The sequence below is a fragment of the Somniosus microcephalus genome, unplaced genomic scaffold (assembly GCF_052327205.1).
Source record: "Somniosus microcephalus isolate GS21.2 unplaced genomic scaffold, FLI_Smic_1.0 scaffold30, whole genome shotgun sequence".
NCBI classification, from domain to species: domain Eukaryota; kingdom Metazoa; phylum Chordata; class Chondrichthyes; order Squaliformes; family Somniosidae; genus Somniosus; species Somniosus microcephalus.
Window position 1 is genome coordinate 818729 of NW_028225217.1, and position 23711 is coordinate 842439.

General features: G+C 48.2%; 1 protein-coding gene across 1 annotated transcript; it reads left to right on the forward strand.

Annotated features, from left to right (window-relative positions):
• Nucleotides 1–256: 256 nt before the first annotated feature.
• On the forward strand, nucleotides 257–9843 carry LOC147083883 (putative G protein-coupled receptor 139). The gene is made up of 2 exons (XM_085980077.1): nucleotides 257–302; nucleotides 5753–9843. Exons 1-2 carry the CDS (start codon nucleotides 257–259, stop codon nucleotides 6655–6657), a joined length of 951 nt encoding a protein of 316 aa, XP_085836203.1. The 3' UTR covers nucleotides 6658–9843.
• Nucleotides 9844–23711: the final 13868 nt, after the last annotated feature.

Sequence of the window (23711 nt, forward strand, 5' to 3'; positions counted from 1 at the left end):
ACGCCGACTGCAGCTCACCACCAACTTCTCAAGAGTAATTAGGGATGGGCAATAAATGCTGGCCTTTCCAGCGAAGCCCACAGCCCATCAACGAATAAGTAATGTCGCTGAACTTGGAATCGCTGCCCAGATAAGCTGAGCAATGAAAGTTGAATTCTCCACAGATCCCCAACTGGCTGGTGCACCAAAGCATTTGGATCGCAGGCACCGAAATTGCAGCCAAAAGCAGCAGCAATCTAAGGTGAGCAGTAAGGCGATGAATCAGAAATCGCTGATGGGGTTTCGAAACCCGCCGACTACAGGTGAGTTTGTCTGGTCTGAAAAAGTTCGATTTTTGCACCATTCCAATTGTTCCAATTTGGTTTCTGTTCCGAGACACTTGCCAAACGGCTGCATTCATGTGATGTCCCTGGCAAGCACTTCACTGCAATATGAGAGCAGGGCATCACGAAATAGCTCGGCCATAACAAATACCTTAAATTTCTTAGAACCTCACAAACTGGTCCTGCAACATAGTGGGTCTGATTGTAATGGAGGAAAACAATTTTAGGGCAATGAATGGGCAATGTGGAGAATTAAACACAAAACCTCGAATAAATAGGAAATGGAGACAAGACACTGCACAAAAGAAGTCACTTCACTCAAGCCAACAATATTGACAGTCTGTGGTTTCGTATTAGAGAATATAAAATCATACCAGTCGGGATATTGACAATAAGGGCCGAGTTCTAATCAGGAAAGAAGCAGATATTGATATGGTTCAGAGTCTTTAATAGACACAGCTGCACAAGTAACTTGAATTACAAGGAACATCGATAAGTTGATTTGGACTATTGATCAAAAGTGGAATGTGGCTGGGGCTAAGATGAGGCCTTTAGTCTTGCCAATGTTTGATTGGAGAAAATTGTGGCTCATCCAAATAGAATGTGGGACAAGTAGTCTGACAACACAGGTAGCGGGCTCTAGAGAGTGAATGGAGTGTTAAAACTTGTACTGACAACTTACATATAAAAGCAGATCCCATATATATGGAAGAAGCATGTAGAGGAGGAACAAGAGACGGGAACGATAGATACCTGGGTGGCATCATAGGGAACGGTGCTGTGGGCCGGAGATGATTGTGAGAGAAACCTTTGCTGGAGATATGGTATCTTATATGGGATGTTGGGCTTCATAAATAGGGGCATTGAGTACAATAGTAGAGAGGTTATGCTGAAACTTTATAAATTGATAGTTAGGCCACAACTTGAGTATTGCATCCAGTCCTGGTCACCACACTTAGGAAGGATGTGAAGGGACTTGAGCGGGCGCTGAGGAGATATACCAAAATGGTTCCGGCGATGGGGCATCTTAGCTACAAGGACAGGTTGTAGCAGTTGGATTTGTTTTCATTTGTGCAAAGGAGGTGGAGGGGTGATTTGATAGAAGTGTACAATAACATGACGGGTTTGGATGGGCTAGTCGGGCATAGGCTGTTCCCAGTAGTTAATGGTACAGGGACTAGGGGACACAGACTTAAGGTTTTGGGCAAGAGTTACAGCGGGGATGTGAGGAAAAACCTTTTTTCGCAGCAAGTGTTGAGGTCCTGGAACTCGCTGCCGACAGAAGTGATGGAAGCGGAGATACTCAATATTTTCAAGGGGAGACTGCATCGGCATTTGAGAGAAATAAAGTACCAGGGCTACGGGGATAGAGCGGGGGAATGGGATTGACTCGATTGCTGTGCAGAGGGCCGGTATGGGCTCGATGGTCCAAAGGACCCCCTTCTGTGTTGTTACATCTCTCTATTCCCTGTTTCCGATCAGATAGATAATCATGGAAACCAGCAAGTCAAGCCCTACCAAAGAGAGGCCAGTGTCCGAGGAATGAAAAGGAGACAGATTGGAGGAGAGGACGGAGAGTCTGGAGCTGATAAACTCCTGATTGATGGTTTTAATGCCGATGGGCTGAGGCAGGGGCAGAGGCCAGCGTTATTATGGGGGCGGAATTAGGTGTCTCTTCTGATTGAGAGGATACGAGCTCGGTAGCATAGCACAGGACAAATAGGGGTCAGAGGTTACATATTCAGCCTGAGACAACAGCCAGGAGGGGGAATGGAATCGTTGAAAAGGGTTAGCAGATTGTGGTGGGGCCAATAGTGGAGGGTCGGTCTTCACCGTGTAGGAGCAAATCGCAGCTCATGCAAAACAGACTGTTGCAGTCTGATAACACAGAGGTAGTGGAGTGTAGACAGAGATGGTGGAGAGCTGGAGCTGGGCCTTGTCAGCAGACATGTGGACGCTGACCCCATGTCTGTAGCTTATGTCACAAAAGGCAGCATGTAGATGAGGAAGAGGCGGGGCAAGAATGGAAAGTTCAGAGACTCGAGAGTTAACGCTGCTGGTATAGAAAGTTAAGACGTTGCTGGAGATGCTCTGGCTATGGTCAGTTTGGTAAGACTGGAACCGAGAGAGGCAGTCCCAACAAAAGAAGCCAGAGGCAGAGGTATCCAAGACCACGGGTGGGTTAACTGCAGGGTAGGATGAGAGGGTGGAATTGGCGAGGGGTGAGGCCATGGAGGATTTAAACTCCAAGATCAGAATTTTAAATGTAAACCTTCGAGGTGGGGTTTCTGGGAGACACTGGAGCTCAGTGAGACCGAGAGCAATGGGCGAGTGGGACTTGGGCAGTGCTGGACACTGACAGCAGAATTTAGGACTGGTTGGCATTGATAAAAGGTACAGGTTGGATGGCTGGCCAGGAGAGAATTGGAGGAATGTAGTCAGGAGGTGGCACTGTTCTAACTTTATGGGATCTGTTAACCCATGTAGAATAAATGGTAAACATCTGCAGTAAAATAGCGGAGATAGGAATGTCAATGAGGCACGTTCACTTTCCGTCCCCTAATATCACGCACAGTAATTTCTAGGCTTCAATAGTGAACATCATCTTTAACTGTCCTTGTGCTAGGGACTGATGCATCAAACTATTAATTGTGAATCTACAGGGACAGCTTTAAAGGGGCCTGCTTGTGTATCTGGATTCTTTATACACTGCGGAGAAATAAATAACATTTATAAATGAATCAGTAGGAGTGAACATGCTCAATACAATTACATGATAACTGTAAATGGAGCCGCCCCTTTTGTTGGGTCAGTCCTGAATGAGCACAGCTTTCAGCCTCATTCCCCAGCGAGGTCTGATGAGGATAATGCCCTTGACTTTGAGTTGTTTGTGATTCATCCACCACATTATTTGCTTCAGACTCATAGGTCTTGATGTAATGTATTTGTTCATGTGTCTGTAACTAATAGCAATGATCAGGGGTATAAAAGTGTCAGTGGAGACTTATCTCCTGTATAAATCAGGGCCCATTGCATAGTATCAGCTCAGAGTGCCTGCCGGAACTGTGGGTTCCACTCCCACAAAAGTCACCCCTTCTCACAGAAATGGGATATCCAGTAGTCTATCAGATAGAAGACATTTACTATCCTGTTATTGCAGCCGTTGGAGTTTCTGGTGAGCTGTTATCCTAGCTCGTTATGGTTAAATCTGTGGCAACTGTGCTGCTGGACTTGGCCATTGATTTCTAGAAGCATGTGTTACACGATCACCTGTCCTGCTCCATCAGTTGAATGAGGGATTGTACAATTTTTCTGAAGTCTTGTAATAGCTGCGTTATATCCATAATGATATTTGTTTACCCAGCCCTGGTAGTGTTCCAGGTTTATTTTCTGCACTGCCTGTATTGGAGACAGAGGTAAAAGCAGGAATCAGACAATCAGAAGTAGTTCACAGTTTCACGATGTGGAAGTAATCTGTCCTGAAATATTTTTTTCATGAATGTGTTTCCAGTGATTGATAATGAGGCAGCTCACGGTCTCAGTGTTCCAAGGAGGCGGTGTAATGTCCTCCCCACAATTACATGGTTCTGTTTAACTGGGATTTCAATGTATGTAATGTCTTTCACTGTTGTGTAATATTATTTTGCAGTGTCTGTATCTGACGCCGTTTCAGAGGTCTGGCGACTGAACTGAGTTTGCTCCTCACTCTTTAACATCTCCTTCGCTGCTTCAATGCGGATGGATTCACTGACTGTCGTTGGACTTCATTGTAAAATTTAATGTTTTGGGGTTATGCTGTGTCAGTTTGCAATGTATCTGTTGGAAGCAGGAGCACTTCTATTGATCATGGAGATTATAAGGAGCAGTGGTGGTGTTGGCGTTTTGTTAATTCAACAATCGCGCCATCTAATGTTGTACTTTATAATTACAGGAGAAGGGGCATCAATTATTGCCGGGTCTATCTGGAAGAGACATTATGTTCTGTTTATTGCAGGCATTACAGATGAGGTGAAGGCGAACAAGTGGAGACTTCGGTGATCTGCAGAAATATTAAACTATTCACGGAGTCTACAACATTGAACAAACTGACTCAGAGAATAAGATCATTGAACATGGGAATGTTGAACAGAATTCAGGCGCAAGATGTAGGATTAATTCGGATTTGAAAAGGGGCATTGAGAGAGACAGCAGAGATATTGCAGGGAGATAGAGTGGAGCAATCAACAAACAGACTTAGAAGGAAAACGCCGGGTAGAATGAAGGGAGAGAGACAGCGACAGCAGTGTGAATAATTAATCGGAATGAACAGCTGAAACTTATTCTGGAAACACACAGCAGTTCAGGCAGCATCGTAGAGAGAGATGCAGAGTTAACATTTCAGGTCGATAACAGGTCATCAGAACTGAGTGTTTCCAGCATTTCTGTTGCTGTTTCAGATTTCCCGCATTCGTACTATTTTGCTATTGTCCTCAAGCTTATTAACTGTATAAATGAAAATATAATTGATTGGTATTGAAAAATAGAATCAGGCATTTGTTGATCGTCATGAGGATACTCCATTTTAAAAACTCGGCTTGATCATAATTAACTAAAAGCGAGGCTGGTTAAATTATTACATTTTTAGTGTCATTTTAATTGAATATGCTAAGTAAATTTATAGAACACATTATGTCTCCAACGAGTTAGTATGTGACATCAATAATCACATATATTAATGGGAGAATGTATGAATTGAGTTGTGTTACTTCGATCTATGTATTAGATTTCCTCTAACACTCTGCTGCACTCTCCCTGCGAATCACATCCTCTCCTTCCCTGGCAGTGAATCTTCTGTCTCCTCTTCCATTGTTTCAGATTATCCGCTTTCCTAAACCTTCAGCCCCTGACTCCCCTCCAACTCCCACATGTCCTTTTCCTTGTCTTCCTCCCACTCTCACTCACTGGCTCGCCCTCCAGCTGCCTCTTTCAATCCGATCCGAAGCCTCAAACTCAGCAGCTCTCGGCCATTACCGTAATGTGCCAGCCCCTGTCGGCTCTGTTAATCAAGAGCAACAGATCAGCAGCACCTCCCTCTGTCCCCGCACCTTCCAGGCTTTCAGTCAGGAGCCCAAAAACCGGATTTAACACTTTGGATTCCGGATCTGTAAAATCCCTTCTCCCTTCCCCACCAGCACTCTACCCTTGACTCGACCCTTCCAGTGGATCCGGCGCTCACTTTATTCACTTTCTGCATCGATTTCCCAATGTATTATCGATAATCATGTTTAAAAACATTTCACTGCCCGAAAGCGCTGCCCAGGTCAATGAACCGGTATCCACCGCTCGATGCAGCAACAAAGCTGGAATGTTCACCCAGAGCCCGTCAAACTGCTGCTTTGGCTCCAGGTCTGATCAGTAATTTATCCGCTTCCCTTTTCTCTCTCTTACAGTTAACCTGGTGGCGATTGTGATCCTGTCCCGAGGAAAGTGCGGTCTCACCAAATGCATCACTCGCTACCTGGTGGGAATGGCCGTGGCCGATCTCCTGGTCGTCATCTCTGATCCCATATTGAGTTGGATTGGTCAGATCTATTTCCCAGATATATTCCTGCACATTACTTCCGTGTGTAGTCTCATTTACCTCCTGATTTCTGCGTCCACGGTGGTTTCTGTGTGGCTCACAGTCGCTTTCACCTTTGATCGATTTGTGGCCATTTGTTGTGAGCAGCTGAAAACAAAATATTGCACCGAGAAAACGGCGGCTGTGGTTATCGGAACAGTGAGTGTGCTGGGCTGTTTAGAGTCTGTCCCCTGGTACTTTGCATATGAACCTAAGCATATAATTGATGATGTTCCCTGGGGTTGTAACCCTAAACTGAGCTTCTTTACTTCCCCATTATGGGGAGTCTATGAGTTGTTTCACCTGATTTTAACCCCTTGTGTCCCGTTCTTTCTGATTTTGCTGCTCAATGCTCTGACGGTCAGACGTATTTTAGCGGCCAGTAGAGTCCGCAGGCGACTGCGGGGCCGCAGCGATGGAGAGAATCACAAGGACCCAGAGATGGAGAATCGAAGGAAATCCATCGTTTTACTCTTCAGTTTATCTGGCAGTTTTATATTGTTATGGGTGGTCCTGGTTTTCTATAAACTTTATGCGCGAATTGCAGATATTCGGCTTTATTACTCCACCACTGACCCTCATTACATCACAGAACACACAGCAACAATGCTGCAGCTTCTGAGTTCCTGCACCAACACGTGTATTTACGCTGTGACCCAGACTAAATTCAGAGAGGAGCTGAGGAATGCAGTGAAATACCCACTCAATCTAATTATTAAATTAGTTAAGTCATAGCTGAAGGCTTTCAAGCACTAGAACACAATCCCATTTCATCCCCCATTTACCCCATTTCACACTGGGCAGAAATATAATTTTACATTAGCAGCAGAGAGCCCAGACATTATCTTAAATGTGATATTACATTGTATTGATGATCTGACATATTGAGGCGACAATAGGTCAGGTGACCTGCAGACATCACCTGAATTGTTGCTCTAAAAGGCGGCACTAAAGAGCTCAGCGGGACTTCTGGTAAATGGCCCGCCCTGCACCGGCAGCACAATGGGCAAACCCACCAATCACAGTCGCTGCTGTGGGCCTGCTCAGATTGGGAGCACTCCACATAAACGGAGAGACAGAAAGACATAGATAGATAGAGCGATAGATAGAGGACGGCAAATACAGTGAGAGAGAGAGAGTTACTTAGAGAGATGAACATACAGATAGAGGCAGGAAGCAACTGGAAATGAGAGATAGTGAGTTCGCAAGCAGAGAGAGAAACAGAGATCAGGACTATGAAGCGAAGAGAGAGGCAGAAAGGAAATTTAGAGAAACAGAAAGTGAAAGTGATTACAGAGCGTAGAGTGGCAGAGAAAACAAGTTAAAGAAAGAGACCAATCGAACTATGTAAAGAAGAAAAGAGTATGAGCTGCTGATGGTGAAATGGATAGAGAGAGAAAAGAGAGAAAACGAAACATACCAAAGGAGGGAGAGAGTGAGAAATTAATGGGTAGAAAGACTGAGAAGGCAGAGAGAGAAACCGGTAAAAGATGAGCTGGAGAAAAATAGAAAGAGAAAAATAGAATTAGAAAAAAATACAAGTGGGAACACCATCAACAGGAAAGGCACATGTGTATATTAAAGAACAAAAAACGTATAACACAGATTAAGAGAAAGAGGGAATTTGTGAGAAAGAGAAAGTTGAGTTAAATTTTTAGACACATGGAGAAATAAACTGAGAGGCAGAGGGAAAGTTATACAGGAATCAAACAGACACGCAGGGGAAATTACAAAGAGAGATATTTTAAACAAATATGTTGTTTCTGCCTTCACAGTAGAAGACACAAAAACATAAAGGAAATTGTGGGGAACAAAGGGTCTAACGAGGGTGAGGTATTTAAAGTAATTAATATTAGTAAATGAAAGGTAATAGAGAAATTAATGGGACAAAAAGATGACAAATCTTCTGGACCTGGAGGCTTATATCCTTGGGTTTAAAAATGGGAGGCTGCAGAGTTAGTTGATGCATTGGTTTTGATGTTCCAGAAATCCCTAGGTTCTAGAAAGATGCTCGAGGATTGGAAGGTAGCAAATGTAACCAAACTGTAACAAAAGGAGAGATGGAAAACAAGGATCTTAAGGCCAGTTAGCCTGACATCAATAATAGGGAAATTGCTAGAATCTGGTATTAAGGACGTTGTAACAGGGCACTTGGAAAATTAAAATGTGATAAGGCAGCTTCCACACGGTTTTATGAAAGGGAAATCTCGTTTGACAAAACTATCAGGGCTAGAAATTCAGAGAAACTGGAAGAATGGAATAGAGTCCTTACAGGAGGCGGGGTGGGAGGAAGTGTAGTCCAAGTAGCTTTGGGAGTCAGTGGGCTTGTAGTGATTTCCGCTGCCTCCAAAATGATCCCACCTCCAAACGCATCTTCCCCTCCCCTCCCCCTTAAGCATTCCATAGGGAACGCTCCCTCCGAGACACCCTGGTCCACTCCACTATCACCCCAAACAGCCCTTCCCCTTCGCCTGGCACCTTCCCGTGCAAGCGCAGGAGATGTAACACCGGCCCCTATACCTCCCCCCTTCCCACTGTCCAGGGCCCCAAACACCCCTTTCAGGTGAAACAGCGATTTACTTGTACTTCTTGCAGTCTAGTATACTGTATTTGCGGCTCACGATGTGGTCTCCTCTACATTGGGGAGACCAAACCCATATTGGGTGACTGCTTTGCGGAACACCTCCGTTCAGTCTGTAAAGGTGACCCTGAGCTTCCGGTCGCCTGTCATTTTAATTCACTGCTCCATTCCCACTCGGACCTCACCGTCCTTGGCCTCTTGTATTGTTCCATGGAAGCTCAATGTAAACTCGAGGAAGAGCTCCTCATATTCCGATTAGGCACTTGGCAGCCTTCCGGACTCAATATCGAGTTCAACAATTTCAGGTCATTACCTCGGCCCCTATTACTTTTTTACTTAAATTTTTTTCCACCCCTTTGTTTTGGGTCATCCTTTCCTCCGCCCCCTTTCCTTTTGTTTCCCTCAACCACCTGGCAGCTATCTCTTATCCTGCCAGCACACTTCACACCTAATCTCTGCCTATTACCATCTCATCTGGTTTCAAATACCTTTTATTGTCACTTTTACTTCTATTGTCTGATCGCAGCCCTGCCTTCAGTCTATTTTATTTTCTTCAGTTTTGAAGAAGGGTTTCGACCCGAAACATCAACTCAAATTTCTCTCCATGGATGTTGCCTGACCTGGTGAATTGTTCCAGCATATTCTGTTGTTATTTCGGATTTCCAGCATCTGCAGTATTTTGCTATCGAGGAGTGGGACAATTGGAGAGTTCTTCACAGGGCCGGCAGAGGCAGTATGGGCCGAACGGCCGACTTCTATGCAATAAGATTCTATGAAGACATGCAGCAGCATAGATATACAGAGTGAGATAGAGAGAGGGAAAGAGAAAGCAAAGGCTGCCATAAAAAGAGAAATGAGAAAGCGATAGACAGAAATTAAAAGAACATTGAAAAATGAGAGAGAAGCAGACTGAGATTAACAGTTATACAACAGAGAGACAGAGACGATGAAAGACAGACAGACACAAATACAAACAGGTCGGTAGAGACAGGAGTGAGATTAAAACACATAAAACACTAGATAATACTTTTCAAACTCTCATTGTAATCAGCCTGGAGTGTGGGAGTGCAGACTAGCAGAACAGCAGCAGGTGAAGCAGGCGGGCCAGTTAATGTATGTTCTGGGATAATACACTGTTGGGTTTAATTTTGACAGTTCTAAAAGTGATGCCTGGAAGCTGCATAATGAAATCACCCAGTCTGCTAAGCTGACCCTGTCCATCACTTACTGCAGTAGGTTTACCAGCTGATCTGTACAAAGTGTAACATTCCCAGTGACCTGCTGTATTCTGTAATAAATCGTAATGTACTCTTACCTTTCCGGTGTTTTAATAAACTGGACTATAACAACAAACAAAAGAAAGTCAACGTGAAATAAAACCCCAAAACTGCTGGAAATACACAACAGGTCAGAAAGAATAAGGGTAATTATTTCGGGTTTGGACAATCGTCTTCCTAATTGAAACAAGGAGACACAGATTGATAGATTAATCCATAGCTATATTTGTGTGTATGTGTGTATTGACATATGTAAAAATTACAACCCCAGGGAGAAACATCAGCAGAGTGTGTAACAGATTATTTCAGTCAATGATCCCATTCACAAAAATAGAAAAAAATAGCATCCAAAGCTCGAGCTCATCTGGATGACTAGAGATATAAACATTAAAATGAAACAGAAAGAACGAAGTTTATGCTAAACGGCAGCTTCATAATTCAATCTAGAACCAAGCAGCATACTAAAAGTAGACAGGAGAACGGGGGGTAAAAGAGAGTTTATGAAAATAAATTAGCGGCTAACATAAAAGCAGACCCAAAAATATTTTATAAACATATAGATAGTAAAAGGGTAGTGAAAAGCAGTGTTGGCTGGTTAGGGTTAAAAAAGAGGGCATGCTTTTGTGTTCACTACAGAAGAGGATGCTGACAATGTCACAGTGCTGGAGGAGGTAGTAGAGAAATGGGATCCGATAAAATATATTAAGAGAAGACAATTACAAGGTTGGCAGTGCTCAAAGTAGCAAAGTCACCCGCTCTAGATAGGATGCATCCTATGTTTCTGAGGGAAGTAAAGGTGAAACTTGTGCAGACTTTGGCCACAAGCTTCCAATCTTCCTTGGATATGGGAGTGGTGCTAGAGCATTGGAGGATTGCAATTGTTATACACATGTTTCAAAAAGGGGAGAGTGATAAACATAGTAATTGCAGTCCATGTAGCCTAACGTTAGTGGTGGGTAAGATTTAGAGACATTAATCAGTGACAAAACGCATTGGCATTTGGGAAAATATGGGTCAATAAATGAAAGACAGCAGGGATTTTTTAAAGCCATGCCGTGTTTCACTAAGTTCATTGAGGTATTTGATGAAGACACGGTAAAGGTTGATGAGGGTAGTGCGGTTGATGTTGTGTATATGGACTTCCATGAAGCAATGGATAAAATACCACATAATAGACTGTTTAGAAAAATTGAGGATAAACTTGGGAACAGGCTGCATGGATACAAAATTGATTAAGGAACAGAAAGCAAAGAGTAGTGGTGAATGGTTATTCTTCACACTGGAGGGTAGTGCGCATTGGAAGGACTAGGCAGACTAGAGAAATAGGCAGACATTTGACAAATGAAATTTAAATGGGTGACCCCCTTATCCTGAAGAGATGCACCCAAGTTCGAGATTCCCACACGAGGATTAACGCCTAAAGAGGCCAAAAATGGGGCGCTAGCCAAGTTCCGGCTGGGCGCAAGGAGCTTAGTGCCTCGCCCCATATTGAGTATCCATTTAGCGCCGGTGCTAAATCTTAGCGCCCGCTCACGGGCACAGGCAGACTATAGCGTCATTTGAGTGTGCAACGCCTTTTGGGCACCCCAGACCAGAAATTCAGTGGCGCTCCACTCCATAGGGCCTGGCGCTTACAGTGACAGCTTACCTGAAGCCTTACCCAGTCGCTCTCAGCCTGGGGGTGCGTTGTTTGAAGTGGACTGGTGTGGTTTAAAAGCGGCAGCCATTTTTGGAGCACAACTTCTTCGAGAGCAACAGAGAGTTGCTGAGCTGCACACAGAGAGCCTTTTCACCACTGAGTCCGCGCAGGCAGAGGAACTTCAGCCTTCTGACCATCACCTTGCTGTTGGTGTGCATTTACAACAGGAAAACTTCCTGTGCGCACTTATTATGAGGGCTGCATTGGAGGGGAGCGTCCTGCTGCTGAATCATCTGGAAAGGGCACAGAGACGCAGGGAGAGAGGGGCAGGCATGGCCAGACGGAAGAGGGCCAACAGACGTCGCCACACCAGATTTTACGCTGGCAGTGTTTTCCGACAGCAGTTTTCCTACATGAACATGTTGGAAGAGCAGTGTTTCAGAAGGTTGCGATTTAGAAAGGAGGTTGTGAATGTGCTGTGCGACCTGCTTCAGGCAGAACTGCAGCCTCAGATAAGGTGCAGGACATCTCTGTCGGTGGCTGTGAAGATGACTGTTGCCTTGAACTTCTACGCGAGCGGCGCTTTTCAGGCTGCATCTGGGGACATAGCCAGCATCTCGCAGTTTGTGGTGCATTGCTACATCCGTCAAGTGACTGATGCCCTGTTTAAAAGGAGGCGGCATTACATCTCCTTCAAAATGACACCGGACAAGCAGTGGGAGCGCGCAGAGGGCTTCGCTGCAATAGTAGACTTCTCCATGGTGCAGGGTGCCATTGACTGCACGCACGTGGCTTTGCGGGCACCTGCATTCAATTTGGAGGAGTTCCGCAGCCGCAAGGGGTTCCATTCCTTGAATGTGCAGCTGGTCTGTGACCACTGGCAGTTGATCCTCGCAGTGAATGCGCAGTTCCCAGGCAGCAGCCATGACGCCTTCATCCTGCGCCAGACTTCGGCAGCAGACCTTTTTGAGGCCCTGACTCACACAGGAGGCTGGCTTCTTAGGAACAAGGGCTATCCTCTGTACCAGTGGCAAATTGAGCCGCCCCCTTAATAGCTGTCCGGCGCCACTGTGTCAGGGGGAAAGTGATTATTGACAGCACCTGCACTGCGCACCATCGCCGCAAATTTGGGTTGCGCCGCCGGGTTAGCACCTTAGGAGCCTCGTGCAGCGCTTGATTTAGCGCCACAATCAACTTCAGGGGCGCAATGACCCAATATCGCACTAGGTGGCGCTAAATTGCGCCTGGCGCCAAACTTTGCACATCGCCAGGACTAGCGCCTAGAAATTGGGTTGGACGCACCAGGAATTAGCGCCTAAAGAGGGCAATAACTGGGGCGATAGCCAAATTCTGGAAAGTGTGAGGTTATGCACTTTGGCAGGAAAAATCATAGAGCAAGTTATTATCTTAATGGCAAGAAACTGGAAAGTACTGTAGTACAAAGGGATCTGGGGGTCCTGGTGCACGAAACTCAAAAAGTTAGTATGCAGGTGCAGCAAGTGATCAAGAAGGCCAATGGAATGTTGGCTTTTATTGCTAGGGGGATGGAATATAAAAACAGGGAGGTATTGCTGCAGTTGTACAAGATATTGGTGAGACCGCACCTGGAATACTGCATACAGTTTTGGTGTCCATACTTAAGAAAAGACATACTGTAAGGAATGACCCAGATTCTGCCTCGCCTCGCCAACAGGGGGCTCCATGAACTCTCATAATTGTGTCCTTCTTTATTCATTATTGTATTCACCTGTGCATTGTTAGATGCCTACTATTTAAGTGGTGTTCACTTTATGTTCATTGCTCAGTCTTGAGTTGCACTGCCTGGTGATACCTCTTGCTGGCCTGCTGGCTTGTATTCTGTGCTGTTGTTATTTTGTTTATGTCAAGTAAAGTCTACCTTTGTTTTACAACCTAACCTTCGTCTCAGTTTGCCTTACTGCAGTTGGGTCCACCGAGTTCCGGTCCTTACAGCAAGACTGAGCCAAAACATGGTCCCAGCAGAGAAGGACCAATGGCTAAGACAAATTTCTGAACAACTACAACTGATCTTGAGCGAACTGTGGTGCCTCGCCACGGCATTCTCCCGAAGCCAGAATCAGCTGGAGGCCCTCGTCATTGCTTTCCATCGGAGCCAGAACCAGAATCAGGTGATCCAAGCTGCTCCAGCACCGTTACCCGCTCCTACGGTTGCGCCTTTCCCTCTGAAAGAACCCCGATTACCTGCACCCGAGCGCTACGATGGTAATCCAGGAGGATGTCGAGGTTTCCTAACCCAGTGTTCCCTGGCTTTCCAACTGCAGGGTTCATTATTTCCCAGTGACTGTTCCCGAGTGGCCTACATCATTTCGCTACTCACCGTCAAGGCACTTACCTGGGCTACGGCCGTCTGGGAACAGCAAACTCTGGCATGTTCAAACTACCAACTTTTCTCGGAAGAAATGAGAAGGGTTTTTGATCACCCTGTCAGTGGGAGAGAGGCATCTAACAAACTGCTTCGGCTTCGCCAGGGGGTTCGTAGCGTTGCGGACTACGCAATTGAGTTTGGCACTCTCGCTGCAGAGAGCCAATGGGATTCGCAGGCGCTCATCGCTACTTTTTGCCACGGTCTCACGGATGAGATCAAGGACAAACTGGCATCCAGAGATCCGGTGAGTGATTTGGAGTCTCTCTTTGATATCTCCATTCGTGTGGATAATCGTCTCCGTGAGAGGCGAAGAGAACGCCACTCCTTTTGCACCCCGCTTCCAGAGACCAGAGCCTTTCCTGCTTTGAAGCCATCTGAGAACCTTCGAGCCATCCCGAGTCCATCTTTGACCGATCCAGAGGAGCCCATGCGGGTGGGAGTAACCCGCCTCTCGCAGCCCCAACGTGATTGCCGAATGAGAGAGGGATCTTGCCTCTATTGTGGGGAAACTGGCCACTTTCGCTCTTCCTGTCCAGAGTTGGTGGGAACAGCCAGGGCTCGGCCAGGACGGAGGGACCTGAGACGAGCGTAACCATCCCTTCCGACACCACTGTTTCTAGGGTTTTGCTGGCATCCTCCCTTTTCTGGGGCAATCAACAACATGATCTTAAGGCCCTGGTGGATTCGGGGTCTGATGGTAACTTCATAGATCTGGGGTTAGCTAAAGATCTCAAGATTCCCCTGACCCATCCTGATCACCCCCTCACTGTTGTTGCCCTGGATGGAAGACCCCTGGGTTCTGGAACCATTCACCATCATACTGCCCCCCTGTGTTTGGGCATGGAAGGACAACATTTCGAGACCATCCAATTCTCCCTTATCCAGTCTTCCCAGTTTCCATTAATTCTGGGTTATCCTTGGTGGGCCTGCCATAATCCTCGCTTGGATTGGGCTACCGGCCGGCTTACGGAATGGGGCTCCGCGTGCCATACTACCTGTCTTCGTGCCAAGTCTCCTTCCCAGCCCCAGGAGTCCCCATCACGCTCTGAATTGTCCCAAGTGCCACCTGAGTATGAGAATCTAAAGGAGGTCTTCAGTAAGGCTCGAGCCACATCACTTCCCCCTCATAGGCCATATGACTGTGCCGTTGACCTCCTGCCTGGGACATGCCCACCTAGGGGTAGGATCTTTTCCCTATCTGCTCCTGAGACCACCGCGATGGAGGAGTACATCCGTGACGCCTTCGCCGCTGGCTTCATCCGTCCGTCCACCTCTCCTGCTGGTGCTGGTTTTTTCTTCGTGAGTAAGAAAAATGGAGGTCTCCGTCCCTGAATCGACTACCGTGGCCTTAACCGGATTACTATAAAGAACCGTTATCCTCTTCCACTCATGTCGACGGCCTTCGAGCTACTTCAGGGAACCACGGCCTTCACAAAATTGGGCCTCCGCAACGCCTACAACCTCATCCGCGTCCGCGAAGGGGACGAGTGGAAGACGGCGTTCAACACACCTACTGGGCACTACGAGTACCTGGTTATGCCTTTTGGATTGACCAACGCTCCTGCTGTGTTCCACGCGCTCATCAACGACGTTCTCCGAGACATGCTGAATCGCTTTGTTTTTGTCTACCTGGATGACATTCTCATTTTCTCCAAAACTCTTCACGATCATGTCCAGCATGTAAGACAAGTCCTGCAACTTTTGTTTAACAACCTCTTGTTTGTCAAGGTGGAGAAGTGTGAATTTCACCTTTCCACGGTTTCATTTCTGGGCTTGTTCATCTCCAGCGGCAACATCCAAATGGACCCTGGCAAGACCCAAGCTGTCCGAGATTGGCCACCACCCACCTCTCTCAAACAGGTGCAACGTTTCTTGGGGTTTGCTAACTTCTATCGGAGATTCATCATAAACTTCGGCACCATTGCTGCCCCTCTTAACACCCTCACCAAGACTGCCTCTACCCGGTTCAGTTGGTCCGTTGAGGCTGCGCAGTCTTTCGAGGATCTCAAGCGGCGCTTCACGTCTGCTCCTGTCCTCGTGATTCCGGATCCCTCACTCCCCTTCATTGTCGAGGTGGATGCTTCAGATATAGGAGTGGGCGCCGTTTTATCCCAATGGTCTAACGACAACAAATTGCACCCTTGCACCTTTTTCTCTCGCCGACTCACTTCCGCTGAACGAAACTACGATATTGGGAACAGGGAATTACTTGCAGTTAAGTTGGCACTGGAGGAGTGGAGACATTGGTTGGAGGGGTCTAAACACCCGTTCATTGTCTGGACTGACCATAAGAATCTGGCCTATATCCAGGAGGCCAAACGACTTAACTCTCGTCAAGCTCGCTGGGCACTGTTTTTAAATCGTTTTGACTTCGTCCTGTCATATCGTCCAGGTTCCAAGAATCTCAAGACTGTTGCTCTCTCCAGGCAATTTGATCCACCCGAGCGGGAGAGACAACCAGAACCTATTATTTCTACTTCTCGAGTTGTAGCACTGGTTTGCTGGGGGATCGAGACGCTCGTCAGAAAGGCGCAACAGAGGGAGGCAGACCCTGGCAACGGCCCACCCGGTCGCCTTTTTGTCCCCAACACGACTCGCTCACAAGTCCTGCAGGGGGGCATTCGTCGCGGCTCACCGGTCATCCAGGCGCATCCAGGACACTGGAGTTTCTTCGCAGAAGGTTCTGGTGGCCCACCATGGAGAAGGACGTAAAGGCGATCGTGGCAGCTTGTGCCATTTGTGCACGAAACAAGAACCATCGATCTCGCCCCCAGGGTTTGCTGCATCCTCTCCCCATTCCCACTCGCCCCTGGTCACACCTCTAGGTGGATTTCATCACAGGCCTTCCACCATCTCAAGGCAACACTGTCATTCTGGTCTTCGTAGATCGCTTCTCCAAAGCCTGTCGTTTTCTGCCCTTGCCCAAGCTTCCCTCAGCCCAAGAGACAGCCGAGCTCATGGTCCAGCATGTTTTCAGGTTGTTCGGTTTACCCCTTGACATGGTTTCTGACCGTGGTCCACAATTCGCCTCCCGGTTTTGGAGTGCCTTCTACAAGCTCATTGGAGCTACTGTCAGTCTTTTCTCGGGTTCCACCCTGAGTCGAACGGTCAAACAGAACGGATCAACCAAGACCTGGAGACGACCCTGAGGTTTCTCGTGTCCGCTAACCCTGCGACCTGGAGTCGTCACATCATCTGGGCTGAGTACGCGCACAACACGTTGCGCTGCTCCCCTACAGGACTATCGCCGTTCGAGTGCCACTGCTCCAAGAGCAGGAGCTCGAGGTGGGGGTTCCGTCCGCGGAGAAGTTTGTCCAGCGTTGTCGGTGGACCTGGAGGAGAGCGCGGCTGGCCTTACAACGAGCTTCTCGACAATGGCAGATCCAGGCCAACAAGCGGCGCAGACCGGCTCCTTCATTCCGTCCTGGTCAGAGGGTTTGGCTTTCTACGCAGGATCTCCCGCTGCGAGTGGAGTCCCGCAAGCTGGCGCCCCATTTCATCGGTCCCTCCATGGTGTTGAGGAACGTCAACCCAGAGTCCTACCGTCTCCAGCTGCCCCGCTCCATTCGGATTCATCCTACCTTCCATGTCTCCCGGCTTCGGCCAGTGGCCAGCAGTTCCCTAGCACCCGCCACGAGGCCTCCTCCTGCTCCCCGCATCATCGACGGCCAGCCTGCTTACACGGTCCGTCGCCTGATGGACTCTCGCCGGGTTCGCGGGGGCCTCCAGTTGCTAGTGGACTGGGAGGGATATGGTCCGGAGGAACGCTCTTGGGTCCCGGACCGGGACGTCCGGGATCGCGATTTAGTACGGAATTTTTTTCGTCCTCACCATGGACATTCTGGGGGAACGTCAGGGGCCGTTCCTAGGAGGGCGGTCCTGTAAGGAATGACCCAGATTCTGCCTCGCCTCGCCAACAGGGGGCTCCATGAATTCTCTTAATTGTGTCCTTCTTTATTCATTATTGTATTCACCTGTGCATTGTTAGATGCCTACTATTTAAATGGTGTTCACTTTATGTTCATTGCTCAGTCTTGAGTTGCACTGCCTGGTGATACCTCTTGCTGGCCTGCTGGCTTGTATTCTGTGCTGTTGTTATTTTGTTTATGTCAAGTAAAGTCTACCTTTGTTTTACAACCTAACCTTCGTCTCAGTTTGCCTTACTGCAGTTGGGTCCACCGAGTTCCGGTCCTTACACATACTTGCTCTCGAGTCAGTACAAAGAAGGTTCACTCGGTTAATCCCGGGGATGAGGGGGTGGTCATATGAGGAGAGGTTGAGCAGATTGGGACTCTACTCATTGGAGTTCAGTAGAATGAGAGGCCATCTTATTGAAACATATAAGATTGTGAAGGGGCTTGATCGGGTGGATGCGGTGAGGATGTTCCCAATGATGGGTGAAACTAGAACTAGGGGGCATAATCTTAAAATAAGGGGCTGCTCTTTCAAAACTGAGATGAGGAGAAACATCTTCACTCAGAGGGTGGTGAGTTTGTGGAATTTGCTGCCCCAGAAAGCTGTGGAAGCTACATCATTAAATAAATTTAAAACAGAAATAGATAGTTTCCTAGAAGTAAAGGGAATTAAGGGTTACGGGGAGCGGGCAGGAAATTGGACATGAGTCTAGGTTAGGAATGGTCATGGCCCTATGGGTAGTGGAGTGGGCCCAAGGGCCGTGTAGCCTGCTTCTGCTCCTACTGTGTTCTAATTCTGTGTTAGATTTCAGGAGATGGTTTTATTCCTGTTTCTGGCTGGGGTGGAGATCGCCTTTACAGAAGGTAAGTACTGTAGAAAATATAGGGACAGAGTGATCTCCTGGAAGAATTTCGATCGCCTAGATGGGTCGGAGAGGAATTTCCCAGATTTTTTTCTCCCAAATTGGCCATTGGGTTTTTATCTGGTTTTTTGCCTCTCTCGGGAGATCACATGGGTTCGGGTGGATGCAGAGTGATAGAAGATCTGAGGTTCGGATCAGATCAGCCATGATCTTATTGAATGGTGGTGCAGGCTCAAGGGGCCGATTGGCCTACTCCTGCTCCTATTTCTTATGTTTTTATGTTCTTATTCCGGTGGGGCACAAGGCGTTTAGCGCCTCGCCCCATATTGAGTATGCATTTAGCGCCGGCGCTAACGCTTAGCGCCCGCTCATGGGCGCAGGCTAATTATGATGTCACCTGAGTGTGCAACGCCTTTTCGGCGCTCCAGACGGGAAATTCAGTGGCGCCCCCCTCCGTAGCGCCTGGCGCTATTAGTGACAATTTTCCTGGGCCTTACAAAGTCGCTTTCGGGCTGGAGGAGCGTTATTTAAAGGGGACTGGTGTGGTTTAAAAACGGCACACAATTCTGGTGCACAACTTCCTCGAGAGCTACAAAGAGTTGCTGACCTGCACACAGAGTCATTTGACCACTGGGCCGACGCTGGCAGAGGAACAGCAGCCTTCTGACCATCGCCTTGCTGTTGGTGAGCTTTGACAACGGGGAACCTTCCTGTGGGCACTTATTATGGGTCCTGCATTGGAGGGGAACGTCCTGCTGCTGAATCATCTGGAAAGGGCACTGAGATGCTGGGAGAGGGGGCGGGCATGGCTAGATGGAGGAGGGCCAACAGACGTTGCCACAGCAGACATTACGCTGGCAGGGTTTTCCGACAGCAGTTTTCCAACATGAAAATGCTGGAGGAGCAGTGTGTCAGAAGGCTGCGATTTAGAAAGGAGGTGGAGACTGAGCTGTACCAGCTGCTTCAGCCAGATCTGCAGCCGGTCTGATACCCCCATGCCTGTGAAGGGCAAGATGCATGTAACTAGCAGGCATGGCCATTGTAAATGAAGAAAGTGTTTCATTACACAAAATGTGGTTCCTTCAAACATGAGAAAGCTATGGCAACAGAAAGCAAAACTAATACTTTAGCACATAAATGGCTCTCACACCCGGGAGACTGTCCAAAACATAAATCCCATTCCGACCATCTTCCTTGGCCTTGATTCCACTTCACCAACCAAAGCATCCAATGCCCCATCAGTGAGGCTTTCCGCCCTCTGCCTCACCCTTTCCATTTCTTGCTAGGCTGGTGCGCCACAGGTAGGCTCCCACCGCTTTGAAGGCCTACAAGGCAGTGAGTGTGTCTGGTGATGCCAGTTGACCTGCCTCTTTAAGAGCTGGCCGGCGCCAGTGTGTCTGAGGGAAAGTGATTATTGAAAGCACCTGCGCTGCGCCCCGCCACAGATATATTGGGTAGCGCCTCCACGTTAGTGCCTTAAGAGTCGCGTGCAGCGCCTGATTTACCGCTGCAAACACCATCAGCGGCGCAACGACACAATATCGCGCCAGGTGGCGCTAAGTCGCAGCTGGTGGTACTCTTAGCGCTTCACCAGATCTAACGCCCCAAACGGGGCTATACCGAATTTCTAGGCCTATATATTTGAGTAAGATCACCTCTCATTATTCTAAACTGCAATGTGTATGGGCCCAACCTGTTTAACCTTTCTTCATAAGACAACACCTTCATCTCCGGAATTAACCTAGTGAACATTCTCTGAACTGCCTCCAATGCAAATATATCACTCCCTAAATAAGGAGACCATAACTGAACGCAGTACTCCAGGTGTGGTCCCACCAGCGCCCTGTAGAGTAGAAGCAAGTCTTTCCTAATGTTATACTCCATCGCCTTGCAATAAAGGCCAACATTTCATTAGACTTCCTAACTACTTGCTGCACCTGCAGGCTAGCTTTTTGTATTACATCTACGAGGCCGATCAGATCCCTCTATACTACAGCATTATGAAGTCTCTCTCCATTTATATAATAATTTGTAGTTTTATGTTTCCTACCAATGTTGAGAACCTCGCATTTTCCCACATGATACTCCATCTGCCAAATGTTTGCACACTTAACCTAGAAATTCGGTTGGTAGCACCAGCAATTAGCACCTAAAGAGCCCGAGAATTGGGGCGTTACCAAATTTTCAGGCGGGCGCAGTCAATATAGTGCCACCTCCCATATTGAGTATCATTTTAGCACCGCCGCTAACTCTTTTTGGTCGCCCGCGGACGCAGGCAGATCATGACGTCATTTCAGTGTGCAATGCCTTTTTGGTGCCCCAGACCGGATATTCGGTGTCACCCGCAACCTTTTCGCCTGGCGGTATTAGTGACAGTTGGATGGAGCGTTCCCAGGCCATTCTCGGACTCGGGGGGTGCTTTTTAAAGGGACAGCACTTGTATAAAAGCTGCAGCCATTTGGCCTGGCCATTCTGATCGTGGCTGGAGAGAGTTGCTGACCTTCTGTTGGACAGTAATTTTCTCATTGAGCCTTCGGAGGCACTGGCACTGGCAGCTTGAGGGCCCAGCTCCCGAGCTGGTGATGCAGCATCTGAAAGCAGCGAGGTGGAAGAGTGGCTTTAGCAAAAGGACAGCTTGGCAGCAAGGGATGCCAGATTGCGGCAAGGCTATGACATGGGTCCACAGTGAGAAAGCATGCTGGTGGGGGGAACAAGTGGAAGGAGACAGTTGTAATAGGTGAGAACCTTACCATCGCTGTCGACAATGGGGTTGGCAGCTGCAGTGGTCTCAGGACCACTCAGATGTCCTCCAAGAATCGGGTGGACTCTCTCCTCGAGATCCGTGAGAGTGACCGCTTGTGGAGATCCTCCTCCAGTGCGAAGCTGGTCTTCGCCAATCCTCGCCAGCTTGGACTGCAGAGGAAATAAGGTGAAGTTATGTTACATGATGCCCTGAGTGATTATCTCATGCCCTCCATGGTGCAAGAGCCCTTACATGACGCCTTGAGTCAAATGCGCATGTGTGTGCCCAGAAAGGGCCATGGGTGCTTGCTGGCAGATGGCCAATGGGGCACAGCCCACACTGTAGCCATAAAGTCAGGTGCAAATAAAGGGATGCAGAAGTTTGCAGAAACAACACTCACCCCACGACCCGAGTGATGTCGTTGAATTTATTTCTGCATTGGACAGGGCTCCTGGTCACCATGCTGCTGGAGTTGACCCTCTGGCATACATCCCTCCAAGCTCGTCGTTAGTCCTTATGATTCGGCCTCGTGCCATTGTCTGGGTAGAGAACATCTCGCCGGCGCTCCACTGCAGCCACCAATTGCTCCAGAGCCTCATTGGTGAAGTGCTCTGCTCTCTGTCTCACCTTCTCCATCTGGTCCAAGTTTTTAGCGCCAGAGAAGGGCCTACGCCGATTCTGAGGCCTGCAAGGCGAAGTGTGTGAATGCTGAAGCTGACTGACCCACCCCTTTAAGAGCTGTCCGGCGCCTGGAAGTCTCGTGGTCATCAGTAATAGAGAGCACCTGCGCTGCGCCTGTCCGCTCCGATATTGGGTTGCGCCGGAAGATTAGCACCTTAGGAGTCCCGTGTAATGCCTGAATTCGCGCCTCAATCCCCTTTAGGAGCGATGCAACCCAGAAGTTGATTGCAGCGCTAAAGCAGGTGCTGCACGAGGCTCCTAAGGTGCTAACGTGGCGGCGCAACCCAATTTCATGGCGGCGGGGCGTAGTGCAGGTTCTGGCAATAATCACTTTCCCCGAGACACACTGGCACCGCACAGCTCTTAAAGGGTTGGCTCAGTTAGCCACGGGCACAGAGGATAGCCCTTGTGCCCGATAAGCCAGAATTCTGGCGCAGGAGGAAGGCATCGTGGCTGCTGCCTGGGAACTGCACATTCACTGCGAGGATCAGCTGTCGGTGGCCACAGACCAGCTGCACATTCAAGGAATGTAACCACTTGCGGTTGCAGAACTCCTCTGGATTGAAGGCAGGTGCCCGCAAAGGCACGTGCGTGCAGTCAAAGACTCCAGAAATCAAAGAATTCAAATAAATCAGAGTGTGACGTCACCAGGGAGCAGGTAAATGATTGGTTGGTGAGTATTTCTCTTTTTTAAACTTTAACTCTGTAGTTTATAGTTACTAAGGTCTTTTCTGGTGTAGCAGGGACTGTTGCTAGACCGTACAAGTGCCTTAGAGCTATCTTTAATTGGTGATAGCGAATTAATTTAAATTAATTAAAGGGTAAGTCATGCCAGGAGAGCCCAGCCCCGTGTTATGCTCCTCTTGCTCTATGTGGGAATTCAGGGAAACTGCCGGTGTCCCTGATGACCTCGTGTGCCGGATATGCATCCAGCTGCGGCTACTAGCAGACCGCATTGCAGCGCTGGAGCTGCGGGTAGATGGGTTGTGGAGCATTCACGATGCTGAGAGGGTCGTGGATAACACGTTTAGTGAGTTTGTCACAACGCAGGTAAGGGCTGCACAGGAAGAAAGGAAATGGGTGACCACAAGGTGGAGCAATAGAAGCAGGCAGTTAGTGCAGGAGACCCCTGTGGCCATTCCCCTCTCATACAGGTATACCGATTTGGATACTGCTGAGGGGGATGACTCACCAGAGGCAGGCAGCAGCAGCCAACTTCCTGGCACTGGGGGTGCTCCTGCTGCCCAGGAAGGGAGGAAAAAGAGTGGGAGAGCAATAGTGGTAGGGGATTGTATAGTAAGGGGAACAGATAGGCGTTTCTGTGGCCGTAGACTTGAATCCAGGTTGGTTTGTTGCCTCCCTGGTGCCAGGGTCAAGGATGTCACTCATCGGCTGCAGGGCACTCTGGAGGGGGGGTGAACAGCCAGAGGTCATGGTCCACACTGGTACCAACGACATAGGTAAAAAGAGGGATGAGGTCCTGCAGCAAGAATTTAGGGAGCTAGGTAGAAGATTAAAGAGCAGGACCTCAAAGGGTGTAATCTCTGGATTACTCCCGGTGCCACGTGCTAGAGAGTATAGGAATAGCAAGATAGAACAGATGAATGCGTGGCTAAAGGGATGGTGCAGGAGGGAGGGCTTTAGTTTCCTGGATCACTGGGTCTGCTTCTGGGAAAGGTGGGACTTG

Excerpts from the sequence above, each read along its gene's own strand:
- LOC147083883 (XM_085980077.1), top strand. The coding sequence starts at position 257 with ATGAATCAGAAATCGCTGATGGGGTTTCGAAACCCGCCGACTACAG. Across the intron at positions 303-5,752 it reads TCGAAACCCGCCGACTACAG|TTAACCTGGTGGCGATTGTG; the intron begins GTGAGTTTGTCT and ends TCTCTCTTACAG.